Below are 17,433 nucleotides of genomic sequence, written 5' to 3'. Positions count from 1 at the left end.
AAGAAAGGTAAGTCTAGGCCCAGGGTAGGTGCTAGAGAGGAAAAGATCATATTATTTGAGGAGTACATGCACACTCTGGAAAAATCATAAGCCATATCAGGAAGCTCATCAGTGTGAACCAGATCAGGGGTTAGCACACCTTTACTAATAAGGCTTGATAGTAAATATTTTAGACTTCAAAGGCAACAGAATCTCTATTGCACTTGCACCAACTCCACTCTGGGATTGGCACACGATATGTGAATAGGTGGGCATGACTGGTTTTCAGTAATGCATTATTCATGACAGCAGACTGTGGCCAGGATTTAGCTCAGAACTGCAGTTTGCCAACCCCTGAACTAGAATAATAAACATTGGGTAACATGCAAATATAGCAAATAGATTCTAATTTCTAGCACTAATTCCATTCCAATTAAGGCCCATAGAAATGCCTGATAAAATTTCTAAAGCTGCATCCAGGCTTAGAAGAAAGGATACTTCATAATTAGAAATGTCACAACTTTCAGTGGATATACATTAGCTGATGTGTCTTTAGAGTTCTACTTACAAGTTCAGGTGAATATAAAGGCGTATCATTTACCAATGTGTAATTCTCTAATCCACCTCAGGAAGCCAATACACTCATAAATATTAATCATCTGGAAAGGTCTTGTAAAAGTCAAAACACAAAACATGTGACAGCCTACTTCAAGTTACAATTCCCTCAACCCCACTGGTCCCTTATCAAACCTCATGACAAAGTCCTAAAATATTTTCCCCTGAGTAGGGAAACTTAAACTAACTTTTGATTCCTGAGCTTTGGACACTACCTGAATATCAAGAACACACCCAGCAGGAGCTTTGAATGGAAACCACATACCTGGGCTGGACTCTTCAGGAGGGGGACTGGTATCTGCACAGAAATGGAGGGCAACAGGGATGATTAAGGAGCAGCACACAATTCAAACATGAGCAACTCAATCTCAGAGCTGCTGCAGCAGCAGCCTGTAAGGTGACTAAAACACACAGAGAAGAGGTCTGGGCCTGAATACCTCTTCCCCAGAAGTTTCACAAAGGCATTCCAGCTGCTGTGAGTAGCTGGGCTCTGTCACCAGTAGACAATGCAGATTCACCAGTGTCAACATTCACGTTACTAATGTCTCCACATAAAACACACTTCAGGATGAGTGATCCAACATATACAACGGGATGCATGCCACATCAATGATGTTGTAATAATGGATCCCATGTTAGCTCACAACATCAAATGAGAGAGACTAGCTCATTGATCATGGCCCCTGTCAGAGTCCACGTGCCCTGACTCACTGGGGAAGCTTAGGATCAAGACTGCCTACTGAGATCCAAAATGTTAAGATCCAGTAATAAAACCAATATTCCAAAAAGAACACTATTCTCCATCTTTAAGATTTAAACTAAATGCAAAAGTTGTATGTTTGGGGAGAACTCTCCAATTAAGATATCTTGCAGGTTTTCAAAAATCCAATTTTTATTCTATTTTTTTATTGAGTCATAACTGACATACATTTCAATTTTGTTTTCTTTAAAAACTCTAAAATTCCCAGTGAACTGGGTGTGCTACCTGAAAGAAAACAAGTTTGAGAAGGAATCACAGGAATAAGAATTGGTTCTTTTAACTAATAAGTTCAAAGAGTATCTTCAGATTTTTGAAACAAAGTAGTTTCATATTCTCAAAACCAAGCAGAACCAGCTTTAAGGGGACTTTTCCATATTGTCGAGTCTAGGTCATTCCTCTCTAACCTTTAGACATGGCTTCTTAAAACTAGCATAGGGGATACAAAGGCCTCTATGAGTTAGAAAGCTCTGACTTTTGTTGGAACTCACATACCCAAAGAGCATCTAGCTAACAAAGATGAGAATCCCATAGATGTAACTTTGAGTAACTTTGAAACTTCTGTCTGTCTGATCAGAATTATCTGGCCCTTTAAAAAATACAGATTTTGCCTCCTTTTTACCCCTCCATCAAGTCTGTGAGCAAAGGAGAAATGTCTTAAGAGCCTGTTTTATGAGCTTCTGTGGTGATTTTGAACTGCTGAGTTGGGAGCATACCTGTGAGAGTTTTATCAGGGTTCAAATTCAACTTTCTAAAGCTCATCTTACAATCAAAGAGAAGAAATAAGTCTCCTCTGGTATTCTGGACCAGTGACTTTCTAACTTGGTTTAGATTATGAAGTCCTATGAGGTTTAACAGCCACTGTGAACTTTCCCTTCAGGTGCATGTAAAATGCAGCATATAATCTTAGAGATCCATGAACTGGGGTGCAGCCATAGAAACCAAGGTTAACCTCGTTCTTTCTGATCCTCCTGATTTGATTACACTGGAGTCTAAAGAACTTTCTGACTCTTGTAAGATCTGAAAATTAGGAAGGCTCCATAGTTGTGATTCTTACTCTCCTTTGTGACTGATCAGCAGAGTGAGGCTCTCTCAGGTACATGCCTTATGTTCCTGTCATTACACTCAGCTGATGTGGATGGCACACGTAAGTACAAGTCAAATGCAAAATAACATAAATGCTCATTTATGTAAAATGAATCTAAGTGTGTCTATATTTAAGCAATACAGGATATGTCTAAAGTATTTTTTATAGATACCTAGCACATCTGACTAAACCAACTAGATCCTAAATTTTAAAAAAAAACATCTAGGGCTGGGAATGTGGCTTAGTGGCAGAGTGCTTGCCTTGCATGCATGAAGCCCTGGGTTTGATTCCTCAGGAACATATAGGCAGAAAAAGCCGGAATTGGTGCTGTGGCTCAAGTGGTAGAGTGCTAGCCTTGAGAAAAGAACCCCAGGGACAGTGCCCAGGCCCTGAGTTCAAGCCCCAGAACTTGCAAAAAATAAATAAGTAAATAAAAAATTTTAAATGAGGGCAGGGGTAACAAGTTGAACAAGAAATGTATACACTCTCTTATTTGTGTAACTGTAACCCCTCTGTACATCACCTTGACAATAAATTTTCTTAAGTTAAAAATCTAAAAAATTACTCTTGGTATCTGCCAAGGAAACATAAAGTTACAAACAAGATGGTGTGTGGGGCTGTGTGCGCGCGTGTGTGCGAGCACTCATGTGTGTATATCATCTTTCTTCTAATGAACTTTCAGAAAAACTGCAAAAACAAACACAACTTACAACTTAATGTTTTTTTAAAAAAAAACAGATCAAAAAGAACAAAACAGAGACAAAAGAACCATGAACCAATATAGGTTTGAGAAAATTCAAGCTTTAACCCTGGTGGATAGAGAAGTGGATGATGTAGACTCTGCTGAAATAGTGGAATAGTACCCTAAGAAACAGATTGCAGGCAAATTAAAAGAAGTGAAGGGCATCTCCTACACAGAAGAAGGAGTTATCAAAAGCCTTTGACAAAGTAGCACAATTCTGCCTTGAATGGAAGTTGCCCAATTAAGAATTTGAAAATCCTCATCTTTTGAAGTCTAATCCTTGGTACATCTTGGTCATAATTTATATGCCTTAAAGTTCTCCAACAAGAGCAAAATGGAGGCAGAAGATCAGTCTGCAGCCAGAACTCAACTGACTGGCCCCAAATCCTTTCCAGCTATCACAGGAAAAAGTGAGAAGGGCATCTGTGAGGAAGGGACAAAGGATCTGCTTACTTAGAAAGCACATAGTCCCCAGTTTTAAGGCCACTCACAGAACAGATGTCTCTCAGGTCTCCGTAGACAAAAGACTATTTGAAGAAGGTTGTCTCATAGCTTTATTCAAGATCCCCCTTGAAAGGTGGTGCCAAACAGGTAAACCTAACTCAGCCCCCACAGACCAGAAATGAAGATCCACCATCTTCCTGAATTACAAATTACTAGATAACATGTCTCTAGTAGATCAGAGTATGCTGGGCCAGTGATAAGTAGCCTTTGGGTAAGGCTGTAGAGCATGTTAACACCTTCATCTAGCAGTGTCCCTGTAAAACTCACCCTTCCCTCATCTACCAGTTCCTAAAGCAATAAACATTGCAACAGAGAGGCATCTGCAACCATGACTATGATGGTGTCACCCAGATGGGCCTGAAAAGGAATTCAGATTCATGTGTAGTTTACTCTCACATTGACTGACCTGCCAACCCTCCCTTCAGTCTACCTAGGAGAGGGATGCATGGAATCAGAAACAAAGACAAGTGATACAGCTCGAGGTGGAGAGAGCATGAGAAGCATGAATGCATACGCACGTGTGCTTGGGTGAGGATGGCATGCAGCAATGGACATGGAAGAGGGGCATGGTGAGGAGGGGGTGTTGCAGAAGGGGTCCTCCGGTCTGATCCAGTAGGCGTGGCTGTTCCGGTTACCTTTCTTGCTGGTGCAGCTGCCTGCACAAGGAAAGACATCCTCACAGCCCTCGCCATGCAGGCGCTCCTTCTGCAGTAGCTTGTCCACTCGCTGGATGATGCATTCCAGGCTCTTGTCCACGTTCAACCACACTTTCTCCTTCCAAACAAAGAGAGCGCACTGGAATCAGTCATCCCAAAGGGAAAAAAAAAAAAAACCAGCACAAACCAAATCCCTCTGTGATACTACACCTCAGGCCACCATGTTCATTAACATGATTAAGAAATATCTAGATGACTCTTAATTTCCCATTAAAGTTGTATTTGCTCTTCAAAGATAAGTTTATGTCACTTTTTTGGAAGTTTGAGATTGTTTATAATTGTATAGAAGACATATAGCCTTTTAATACCACCAGAAATATCACACGGCACTATAAGCCTTCCCTCCACTGCAGGCACACATATATACACACACATACCTACATACACACATGCACAGAAGATGAACATCTCTTTCCCAAGGAATGAAATGGAAACAGCTGTTCAGGGAAGATGAAGAAGTTGGGAGGAGGAAATGGAAGGTGGAAGTAATTTTCAGAAGCCCTCCCAGATGGATGCCATAGCTGAAGGACCACTTTGTGATGATTACTACTTGATTACTTTAGTGTCAAGCTCTAGTCCCAACAAGTGACAAGTTGTATAATGTGGTCTTTCTCTCAAGAGACACATATCCTGCTCTCAAGGCCATCTTTGTGAGGAACAGTAATGTGATACAATGTCAGGGTAGTTCTAGCACCTAAGCTCCCACAACTCCTAACAGTCCTGAAAAGGCAAAGAGCCAGCAGAGTACCAAAGAAATAGAAGTATGGCTAACAGGAGCCACAAAAGACACAGCTGTCAGGGAGAGCAATGAAGGCCTTTAACAACACATTCAGAGGGTAAAAAGAAAACCTTCTCTACAGGCTCCCACTTTGTGTCAGATAGTCCCAAAAACATCAGGGAAGGAGACCTGGAGCTTTCTCACAATGGAGTCCATCCTTTATATACCATCGAAGGGAAGAACTGGCAACTGGTTCTGTAGTTTGCAACCCAAATTCAGCAACAGGATAACAGGCCATGGGCAGTAGACTTACCCACTCCTCCTCGTGCCAGTCCACTTGCAGGGAAGATCGGCTGTTCCTCCCAGTCCACCTGGCCATGAGCGTGTCCTGGTCATTCCGAAGCATCACCTGTTCCTCCTCTGTTGAGGTCGGGGAGGCCTTAGAGGCGATATAGTCAGGTCGTGCAGCATTCAGTCCATGGATGGAGCTGGCCAGCAGCTTGCAATCACAAACTGTGACCAGCTGCCGGGTCTGCAGATGTACACAAACCAGAACTGGAATTCTGACCCACAACAAGGGCTACAAAGGTTTGGATATGAGGAAGTCCATCATTCCCCATTTCTGCCCTGCTTCATGGTGATAAGCAACTAAAGAGCTGCAGTACCCCCACCCCCTCAGAATGTCTGAGTTTTCCACAAGAATTCCCCCTAAAACTAGAAAACACAAGGAAGATGAGAGGAGGCTAAAAATCTTCTCTAACATTCTTTGTCCCCCACCTGCCTTTGACCCTGCTCACAAGAAGAGACCTGAAGAGAGTCAATATTCCAGCCTTAACCAGCTCATAGCTCTTTCCATCCTCAAAGGAAAAAGTCTTGGGGGATCAGGCATTATTTTGGTTCAATTGCTGGAGTTTTTTCTTTTTGTACCTAAGCATTTAATACCTAAATTCCTTGGCTTTGAACAGCTAGATTCCTGGAACTTCTGGTTTTAGAGAATTCTATAGGCAACAGGAGTTCTTTGATTCATAATTTTATTGCTGATATTTTATCTTTCCCTGGGATCTAAGTTCTCTTTTTGCTGTATTAACACCTATGAAAGACATAACACATTCTGGTTAGGAACAGGAGCTTACTCTCAGCAAAGTGTGGGAAGGAAGTGTGACCAGAATGATGTGTGTGTGCTCTGAGACTGAGTAATATGAAAAACTATCACCCACCAAAATGGTCTAATAAAAATAATGTCTTACATATCCAGTCCCTCAATGTGGACCAACATTTACAATTATTTTTAAGACAAGACCAAGTTATGGCAAAAAAAAAATCTGGCTCATGTATCTGTATATGCCAATGAATATATTATGCCAATTAAGATAAATAGACAGATATGCCACTGAGATTATATTACTGAGATTATATCATTCTTATGTCTGTTTTATAGTTCAGGTTCTTTTTAAATTCATATACAAAAGAAATTTTTTAAAGTACTGGTTAGGCCATCACTAAGAAATTACAGGCTGCATCAAATCAAACACAATAAGCCAGAGCCCAGACTTTAGAGTCACCAGCCATGGGTTCCTAGGCAAAGAACAAAACCTTCCTGGGCCTTTGTAAGATAAACTTTCAAGAGCATCACAATGTCACTCTCTTTGGGACTACTCTAGGCATACTAAGGTTGCTCTAGTGTACAAAGAGGGTTATAGAAACCCAAGGGAATGCCATACCCCACAAGCACCAGGAAAGCTCTTCCTACCTTGTCTGCCAAGATGGCAAGTGTCCTTTCAAGGCCAGTGGCAGACCTGTCCTTGGCTGCCCTTGAGAGCCGCTCTGCGTAGTAACTAACTTGGGTTTTCAGGGTGTTGATCTGGGCGATAATCTCTTTGGCTCTGATGATGTCTTGTGGTATGTAGATGATAGACTGGCAGCTAGATGATGTACTAAAAAGGATAAGAACAGATTCTAAGGCGCTCTCTCTCAAATCTGATGAGGTCAGCAGCAGCATCTCAACCCCAGCTCACAACTAACCTTAAAATAAAGTGTTCTGCTACTTGGGGAGGGGATGTTTCCCCGAGTAAACATTTAGTTACTAATGGACAAAAATAAATCTTAGGAGAAAAAGCTTTTAAAAAGATGGTTTTGTTTTGTCTTAAAATAATCACAGCTCAAGCTTGCCTTGAACTAAAAAATCCTCCTGCCTCTACCTCCCAAGTGCTGACATTACAGGGATGCACAACCATGCCTAGCTTGGCAGAGACCTTTTATCTAAATAGTAGTAGCATAAAATACTAAAACAAGACTAAGTCTTTTAATCTACATCTGTATGGGTCTATGTACATAGAAAACGTATTTAAATACACAGGAAACTTATGTGAATATACATTTATGTGTGTTTATAGGCACTGGAATATCACACCCAGTAATTACCCAAATGCTCACCATCTTTACCTAAGAACTTCAACTATCCACTTACAAGCAGTTCTTAAGTCGAGAGTATCACATGAAAGTTATGTATTGGACTTCAAGAGGGTGGAGGGGAAAAGGGGAACTTTTGTTAAGACAAAACAATGGTTTAAACTCTACTTTTTTTGCTTGTCCAATAAGGACTTCAAATTTTCTGTGAGCAGACTCAGTATTCCTCTCTCACATGTCTGACCCTAGTGAGTCCCCAGAAACTGGGCTTCCTTCTTTTCCCCTGCTCCAGGACTCCTTTACTTTGAAAAATAATATGCCATCAGAAGAAAAAGTGGAGAATGTGCCAACCAGAGGCTAGGCACCAAGATCTCAATGTCTTTGAACTATGGTTCTAGCTCCTTCCCACCTCCTCATCAACAATCAGCAGGTGTACCTGAGGATTTGAGGTCAAGTGACAACCCAATCACACTGCAGCACAAATGGAGCTCTGGGAGTCAACTACCTCACTCTATGGCTGCATGGGGCTGAGTCAGCATGTGTAGTTCTCCTAGGTGGCAATGCCAAGTTGCATGTTATTTAGCTCATGTCTCAATCAATCCAATATTTTACACTTATTCTTCAGGTCATCTGAAGCCAAGCAAACCAAAGTACAAGTTGTCAAGGCAGAGATCTAAAATTTGAGCTTGTGAGATATGCATGGAATAATGCCCCTTCCCTCCTGGGAAGAGGAACCTTGTCTTGTCCCTCAAGGATTACTCTTAAGTTCTGGGTATGAAGAAGAAGGTGGACAGAGGGCAGCCCCCCCTGACCCCTTCCTCCATTTACTGAAGATAAAGGTCACCTGGGCCTTTTCCAAGGAAGGCCAGAAGTGGGTCATGAAGAAACTGCTGCTGTCCCTCCTTTTGTTGGACTACAGAGCAAACATGCAAACACCATAAACCAAAGTACCCCAGAAACACTACCACCACAAGCCCATACACCACAACGAAAACTGATGGATTTGCCAGAAGCCCATGCAGCAATGGCAATTGAGCCTGTGCACACATGTCATTCCACAGCACCATGTGCACGCAGCTACCTTCCAATCTGCAATCACTCTTCCAAATGAATAGCTGCCATATATAGTAATTTAGGCTTGAAAATAACATCTCAAAGTAAAATTTTTTAAACCTATTCTTCCCAGGCTCTCAATATTTAAAGTCCAGATAGAGTATGTGTTGTATATACATCTACTTTTGTGTATGTACGTGGTTGTGCACACTCCAACAGGTACATACCCACCTCAAGGCATACTCCTGTGCTCTGACAAGTCATTTCCTAACAATAGCACCTGGGTCTGATCTTAGAAAGCATGTGGTATGGGTGCGAAAAGGAAAATTTCAAAGAGCTGCTGTGCAAGGATAACAGAGATCCACAAGCACATGTGCTCAATACCTAGTTTTAAAAACAGGCAGCCACATGAAGAAGGTGGGATGGGGCTGCAGAGGAGTTACTGCTTGGCATCACAGACCTTCATAGAAAGGCTTAACTTCAGGGAAGAGGCCTCTCAGTCCCATTAACTGGGCTAACTAGTTCTTCTTGGGGCAGCCCCAGGAGACAGTGGTTTGGGGGGCTTTGCACTAGGCCTCCATGAGGCCCACTGACTCAGACCTATTCTGAGAGGGCTCAGGGGCTAAACCGCAGGTATATGTAAATGTAAGTGTAGAGCAGTTGGGTGTGGGCCAGAACTGTCTGGCAATGGAGGAGCAACAGTCATTCTGTGGAGACTATACACCCATGGAGCTAGGTCCCACACAGGGTCCCAACTGCTCTTGGCCTGGGATTTAGTCCTCAAGACAGAAATTTCTGTCTGTCTCCCAGGCAGAAATGTCTTTCCTCCCCCACCTGTCTCAGGAATATCTTCTATATGAAAAAGAGGATGGAGGAGTGAGGTAACCAGGTCCCAGCTGGGCTATGAAATGTCAAGTTTCCTCAGTTGAGAGAGAACTTGGAGAACTCCCATGTAAGAGTCACTTAAAATATTGGAGCTGGACTTCCCAAGGAGCAGTCGTGCCTTTGACTCTCAGCTTCCCATTGCCCATTGCCACATCTTTCAGAGCCAACCTCTTAGAACTTGACTCATCCTGCTATTGGAAAGGCAGAGCCTTCCATGGGACCCCAGCAAAGAAGGGAGGGAGCCTGCACAGTAGCCTCACTGAGCCAGAAGCAGCGGGAGCCCTTTCCAGATGCCTTGCCCACATGTCCTCCCTTGCTCTCTCAAGGGGAGGCTTAAGAGGCCTTACCCTGGATGTACTGGGGTCCTCAGAACTTCCTACTACCAGATGAATCCAGTCCTGGCATCTTAGGCAGGACCCAGTCACAGCTTTGGAGCCTCATGAGTCACTCAAAGGTGGCAGCATTTCCCAAGGGCTACAGAAGCCTCTGAATAAAATGCCTGGGGAACCCTAGGTCTAGACATGATGCCCTCTGGTTGCCAATTAATGCTAATAAATGGCATGAAAACGTAAGCTGACTTCATCAGTACAGAGGGGAAGATGAAGGGAAAGCTGAGAATCCTCAAAGTTCTTAAAAGGATTTTCGAATACCATACTGGTGGGTTGATGTGACATCCTAGCACCCAGGCCCCTCACTGGGCTGGGCTATCCTACCGCCTGGAAGAAACAGAACTGGGTCCTATTTTAAAGATAGCACAATAATGACCTTCTACCAGGTTGGGAAGACAAGCAGTAGACTGAAGAGTGGCTATTCATTATCCAAGAACATTGCAGTTGGAATGGAGAGCTCAGTAACTAAGAGCACATGGCACCAGGGGGTAAAATAACCCCTAGGCAGGGTGCGGGACAGCATAGGCTTTCTCCACATGAGAGCGAAAACCAACAGACACTCTCTCCACAGACAGAAAACTCACCAACACTCCTCAAAACTGCTAAAGAAAAGAACCAAAATGAAATATTAGGAGTTAGCAAATACCAAACACAAAACAAAAAATTAAAAGCCAAGTTACTTTTTTGAAGATGCTTTGAATTATTTGAGGTCAGGAGTATAAGGACAGCTAAACTTAAGAGCCCAATGTGCTTATTTACTCCAACAACTCCCTGGCCTGTGCTCAAGCCACAGAGGACATCCCATTGAAGGCAAGAAATACCTGCTTTGAAGGAAAGCTCACATGATGAGAACCCTGTCTGTAAGGGCTTTTATGACACTAATAGGAAATAAAACAACTGCATTACATATTGGAAAAACACTACAGCTAGACTTGTGAAGATAAGTTGTTCTTATGCTAATATAAAGAGTGAAAGTGTCAACACTGACCTTCCTGGGGACAGGGACAGTCAGGAGGCCCCTCTTGTTGGCCATATGGAATGAATAAACTTTCTCTTTTAGGGTCCCCACACCATCCCAAATCACACACTCACTGTCTCCACACAGCAACAAGCAATGGCACAGGTTCACACTTTCTGGCTGACTGTGCAGAGATGGAGTGGGCACAGCATACAAAGCTTCATCTTCTTCCTATTCCTTAGAACAACACTGAGGACAGTGAGTACTGAGGCAAGTTTGATCACCTGGTCTGCCTGCTTGGTGGGGATTAATCAAGGTCAAGTAGGCTTTCTGGGGACATCTCAGAAAATGCTGAGATTCTAATGCTGACCCCAGCCCTTCCTCACTTCCCCCATCCTCTGGGCTCACTCAGCTCTGGGCTAGCATGGGACAGCCTAGGCACACTTTTGAATACTGAATTCTCAGAATGTACTTCCTTCTGCTCCCTGCTTAGGCATCCATCCTTGCCCACATCAGGAATGCTGTTTTCTCTCACCCTTCCCTCCCTCCTCCTGTCTCTTGGCCACAAATCTAATATTCTCCTCCATGCTGCAGTTTATGGTCAATTCTCTCAAGCAGTGTCCTGGCAGCAGAATTGGGCAATGACACACTCCATGTGTGCTATAGCTCTCCTTCACCGATCATCTTTCAAGATTCTTTGGGTACTCCCTGAGTTTTCTCTCAAAGCATTCCATTCTCAGTTGGTAAATCAGAACCTTTCAAGATCATATTCGACAGAGGTGTTTCCACTGATAGTTTTAGATTGTCCCTTCTCACTTCTCTGCAACCCCATCTGCTCCTCTTCTCCTTTCTGGGATGAAGTGCCTGGTCCTGCCTCCTCATCTTCTTCACAACCCACCCCTCCAGTGCTCTTCTACCTTAGCGTTATTCATGTGCATCTTCCCTAATAGCCTACACATATATTATTCTCTCTGAGAACTTTGTGCTGCTTCCTCTAATTCAATGATTTGTTATTTGTCCAAGGTCCTAATATCCCCATTTCTTATTTGTACTCATCATCCCCATTTTTTTATTTGTACCCCCTTGGCCAACTTAAATTGAGGCCAGTGACATTCTAGATCAGCAGGGAATACCTCCTGCATGCCTAATACAACAGCTTAGATTTGTGGCACTCCCCAACAAAGACTTGGTCAATACCTTGATCTATATTCCCAGTACCTTCTTTGGCTAGTTCCAGGCACTGCTTTACCCAAATGATGTGTGCTGATATGACCTCTTGGGTAGGAACCTGAGCTCCCCAGGGTCATACTTAGATCTTGTTAGCCTGTCTCCCTGCTGGCCAGAATCCAGCTCATCCCAGAGTAGGCTAGCCATGTTCAGCTTTTCTCTCATTGCATGCAATTATCTATCATGTCCTCATCTGAGACACCTTTCCCCATACTGCCTACCTGGAAATTTTCTACTCAGGACAGAAGCTGCAGGCAGCTTCCTGCATCTTTTCAACATTAGGAATGCTTATCACTGCTGTCTTTCAAGGAAGGACAATGTATGATTCTGGTGCTCCACTGACTAATGAGTGACTCCAAAAGACACTGAGCCAGCAGTCCAACAGGCCTTCTGCCTGACCACTCAGAGGTGGACTGCAGTGTGCTGCACATTTTGAAAGGATGGTATCATTAATGAGGTGTTTTATTACCAACTCAGCTGTCACTGTCTCTCTCTCTCTCTCTCTCTCTCTCTCTCTCTCTCTCTCTCTCACACACACACACACACACACACACACACACACAGAGCAGCACAGGGTCTCTAAGGCAGCTCCTCCGCCACGCAAAAGCAGATCGAATAGCTGAATGTTTTATGTTCATATACTGAATTTTTTTTAACTGGGAAGCATCAGACAGCTGTACAAGGACCACAACCCCCCTCCCTCCTACTTACTGTTTCTTGGTTTCTTCAAATTTGTGTAGTTTTTTGCGAAGACCTCCTGACTTAAAACCTTGGCAGTGTGCTGCTGGTGCTCCGATAGTGACAACATCATAATTCTGATCTAAATGACAGAAAGTTCTTCTGTTACTCCAGACTCAGGCCTGCAGACAAGCCAGTTACAAGGATGTGCACAGTTCTCTGGGATTGTGCCTTCCAATCTATATCCAAGCAGCCTTAATTCCCTAATCTTACACCCTAGCCACTTGAGGACCTGCTGGAGTCCAGCACCATCATCTCAGCAAAAAGAAGAGCCTCGGGTTTCAAAATGAAGTCATGTGAGGCTGCAGGAAGCTATGAAAATGTTCATTTCTATGCCTCCTGGGAAAGGATAACTGATGGGCAACTTTCTGCCACAGAAACAGAAAAGGAATCTGGGAAGAGGAGAGACATGAAAAGGGTTTGGGGATCATTTTATTTTGTGCTGGTATTAGGTCTTGAGCTTCAGTACCCAGCTTTTGCTTGGCTTTCTGGCTCACAGTTGGCACTAAACTACTTAATCCACACTACACTTTGAATTACTTTGGGGGAGGCAGGAGGCAGACTGGCTGATTACAGGTAAATCCCATAGATTTGTCTGCCTGGACCAGTTTCAAAACCTTGTTTCTCAGATTTCAGCTTCCTAAGCCGTTAGGATCATAGGCATAAGTGGCTTTTTAGTATAACCCAGCATCTTTTTCATTATTTGGTGGTACTGGAGTTTAAACTCAGGGCTTCATATTTGGTAGGCAGATATTCTACTGCTGAGAAACATGACACTAGCTCTCTTCTGCACTAGAGCTAGCTTCTCACTTCCTACCTAGGAGCAAATCTGGATAAGATATGCCTACTTTAGGCTTCCCAGATGGGAATGACAGGCATGTACTCAGTTACTTCTATTAAGAGAGTCTTGTGGACTGTTTTGCCTGGGATTGTCCTAGAGCCACCACCCTCCCAATCTCAGCTCCCATGAAGCTAGGAATAATGGTGCACACCACCACACCCAATCAGGTATTGATAAGGGGGTCTTGGGAACTTTTCTTGCCTGACTGTCCTCAAACTACAATCCTCAGCCTCCCAAGTAACTAGGATTATAGGCATAAGTCACCAGCATCTGCAGGTTGAGGTTCTTTAACTGAAACCTTTAAAAGTCATCTTGATGGGATATGTATTTTTTTTTCCCAAAAACCCCCAGTGGCAGGAAAACTGGAGCAGATTTGGGGTAGCTCAAAAACCAAGTATGGAGAAAGGAGAGAGAGGAAAGAGAGGAGAGAGAGAGAAATGAAATGTAATTCAACCACAAGAACAGAAAAATAGGTACCTGATCCTCCGTCATCTTGAACTCTCATCCTTTGTATGTGAAGGTTTGTGGGAACAAATTCTAACTTTTTATCTGCTTTCAAACTACTTGCTTTAAAAGAAGGACCTGAGAAATGGATTAAGAAAATAAAGGTCATCAACATTTATTATGAACAGCAAGGAGGTAAATGGCTCTTCAGTTCTGTTAATGCATGTTGGCTGCAATAATGGCCTAGGGTTGTCCATGAACACATTCCATTTCTATATGGTAGGTTGGAGGGCTACTTACTGAAGGCTACTTACTGGCCACAAGATTGATTCTGAGTGCTTAGGTGATAAACAGAGCCAGGGGAAACCAGCTCCTCCTAAGACTCAGCTTGAAACTCAAAGACTTGCCACACAGATGTGATCCTGGACAGCACAATGCCAGCACCACTATAAAAAGTGAACAGGTCCAGGACAGAAACTACCTGTCCTCACTCCAGAGTGCCAGCACCCAGGATCTGAGAAACTGGATCACCTAGTGCAATGCAACTCAATTCTGAAAAGTGATGGAAAGGTGTGCTCATCATTCCAGGTCCAAGCAGATGAGTAAATGCAACAGAATACAGACCTCAACAAATGTCTTTGGGTATGCTTGGTTGGGTAAGAAGGTTGGGTGATATTTTATAATCAGTATCTAAAATCTTAGTTCTTTAATCAGAATTCAGAATCCATAACTACTTAAGTGAAGAACCATAGACCTAACCAAGAATTAAAATGACACAACTATAGAAGAAATAAACATTGCAACTCATATAAAACAGTAAAGTTTGATTGTCACTGTGCAGATCAGCAGCCTATGCTTTATGTCTTGTCATAGGAATTAGTCTCTAGGGCCTGATACTCACACTGTGGCCCTCACACCAGCAGTTAAGGTGAAAAATACCAAGATGCTGTGAGAAATGAAAACTTCCAGACATGCATTATACAAGGTTCTCAGAAGATTGGGATAACATTTGAGAAGGTCTATTCCAGAAAACTTAAAGTTATATGACTTTCACACTTACCCAGGGAGCATTTGTCCAGCATTGGTCGATTTCTTGCTTCTTCAGACAAATGCTATTATTTCTCTTAGCAATGCACTTAAGACTTATTCTTCAGGATCAAATCAACCTCATATACTACCATCTTGTCATACCTATATTTAGCTTTTCTTACCCAAGTTTATGGACATGTTTTTATGTTCTGTGTCAAAACCGCAATAAGGGCTTATATTATTTCCTTAAACCCTGAAATAATTTAAGGAAAGTATACAGTGGAAGAAAGACAGAATAAGAAGATAGAGAATTATTTGAAATACTGAAGCCATAAATGAAGTAATGAAAACCAAAAAATACATTCTATTAAGTGTTAAGAACAGTTTTCTAAATCTAACCTGAAAGTTTTAGAAATCAAATGGCATCTTTCAAGAATAAAGAATGTAGGGCAAGGGCTGCAGCTCAATGGCAGAGTACTTGCCTACCATGTGCAAGACCTCAGGTTTGATCCTCAGCACTGAAAATTTTTTAAAAAGAAGAAAAAAAAAACAGTGTTTACACTTCCCTTTCTATCTTTAGCCTTAAAATATAGAGTTCTATTCTGACAATTTATATGCTCAATAAAGTAGAAATGCATAATTAAACCAGAAATTCTATAGAACTGTTTCATCTCAAGGCAGATGGCCTATATGCTTTTGGTCATTTCAGTGATATTAAAGCAAGATGAAGATATTACATAAATAAAGCTATTAATAAATAAAGCTATTAATGAATAGCTTGTGGTTCTGTCTCCTCTGAATCTTACCCTGTAGTGATTGTGTTGGTAGATGGCATCAAGAAGGGCTTTCAGTGCAACTCACTGATTTGTCTTTTTAATTAAAATCTGAAAAGGTATATTTGAAAGAATTCACACCTATATGAAAGCTATTTTTTAAAACCCACTCAAGATTGTTAGTAAGAGTGTGCAAGTGATCCTAGGCTCCACCCCTCTGGCCAGGAAAGTAGGGAGTACATGTGCTTGGAGAAGATGGGCCATACCCACCTTTGTACTGATGAAGGTCAGTCAGGTTCTCCTGGTACGTGAGGATAACTGTCTGATACTGGGTGACGATTTGGCGCCGAAGGCTTTCCCAGCAAGGAGACAGCTCCCCTAACTCCTCCAGCTCACATACTCTGCAAAGAAGACACAGTTGTCAGGTCTTGGGGATAGCTCACCTCGTCAGAGAAATCTAGGAATCTTGACTAAAAGAACAAGATGCACATGAAAGGAGCACTGATAGCAGAGTACTAGCCAACCTAAAAGCAACTGAAGGGAAGGTAGACAAACAGCTACCTGAAAGAGAGATCACATGAGAAAATGTACCAAAAGGTTTTTAGGAACTCAGTAGAATGTTCCAGAGAAACAGTGGAAATAGTGAGAGGGAAGAGGCTGTCAGGAAGTTGGCTCTGGAGTGGTATCCTGGTGACCTTGCAAATACCACTCTGACACTGGCACAGCTTTCCTGAAGCTGAGTAAGATGATGTGTGACTGTCCAGAAGAAAGGGACTGAAGACATGTCAGTAACTGCCATGAGGGAATTTTCCACATGCCTCCCCATCTTTCTCCTCAGTGGCTATCAGGACAGTGTCTCTTGTTTTCCAGGTTCTGATCAGGTGTAGACTTTCTACTCCTACCCCACTACTGGGCTGAAGCCTAGAGCTGGCTCTTCAGCAATGGATGCTGTAGTCAACAGTCCCTTTGGACTCAATGTCATCATTTTGGGGAATGGGAAAAGGACCATTATGAAATGGTACCTTTGGCTGTTCTTCCTTTTGCTGCCTATGAAAGGAAGACAAGGACTGGCTCCAGCCTTGACTTCTATGTGTATGCCTGACAAAGGCATGGAGGACAGGGGAAAAGGAGAAGAGTGACAAATTATCTCCAGAAAAATGTAGGCTGTAAGTCAGAGCTGAATATGAACTCCTTAGCTCAGCAATAGTAACTACACAATTAAAACAACAATAATACAAGATATATTTTTAAAACTGTACAACTGGGCTGGGAATGTGGCTTAGTGGTAGAGTGCTTGCCTAGCATGCATGAAGCCCAGGGTTTGATTCCTCAGTACCACATCAACAGAAAAAGCCACAAGTGGCCCGGTGGCTGAAAGTAGTATAGTGTTAGCCTTGAACAAATGAAGCTCAGAGATGGTGCCCACACCCTGAGTTCAAGCCCTAGAACTGCCCCCCCCCCCAAAAAAAAATTTAATTAATTGAAAAAAAAAACTTGGTTTCTTAAACAACAACAACAACAGACAACAGATAACAGATAACAAAGGCCTAAGTACCTCATCGCAGGAAATCA

At 42.6% G+C, this 17,433-nt stretch overlaps 1 protein-coding gene across 3 annotated transcripts in view; it reads right to left on the bottom strand.

Annotated features, from left to right (window-relative positions):
- Inpp4a (inositol polyphosphate-4-phosphatase type I A) overlaps window positions 1-17,433 on the bottom strand; it is a 123,300-nt gene that overhangs the window by 27,871 nt on the left and 77,996 nt on the right. For 2 of the 3 annotated variants that reach the window (XM_042695430.1, XM_042695431.1), the window contains 7 exons: window positions 16,132-16,262; window positions 14,093-14,197; window positions 12,748-12,856; window positions 6,869-7,052; window positions 5,432-5,650; window positions 4,203-4,458; window positions 860-892 (listed from right to left, as the gene is read on the bottom strand). In XM_042695430.1, the coding sequence (XP_042551364.1) occupies window positions 860-892; window positions 4,203-4,458; window positions 5,432-5,650; window positions 6,869-7,052; window positions 12,748-12,856; window positions 14,093-14,197; window positions 16,132-16,262 (1,037 nt within the window). The remainder of the gene's footprint in view (window positions 1-859; window positions 893-4,202; window positions 4,459-5,431; window positions 5,651-6,868; window positions 7,053-12,747; window positions 12,857-14,092; window positions 14,198-16,131; window positions 16,263-17,433) is intronic. The other variant, XM_042695432.1, reaches the window with a different exon arrangement.

The sequence above is a fragment of the Dipodomys spectabilis genome, unplaced genomic scaffold (assembly GCF_019054845.1).
Source record: "Dipodomys spectabilis isolate Male_0828 unplaced genomic scaffold, ASM1905484v1 ptg000187l, whole genome shotgun sequence".
Classification (NCBI taxonomy): domain Eukaryota; kingdom Metazoa; phylum Chordata; class Mammalia; order Rodentia; family Heteromyidae; genus Dipodomys; species Dipodomys spectabilis.
This window is presented reverse-complemented; position numbering and strand designations above follow the sequence as displayed.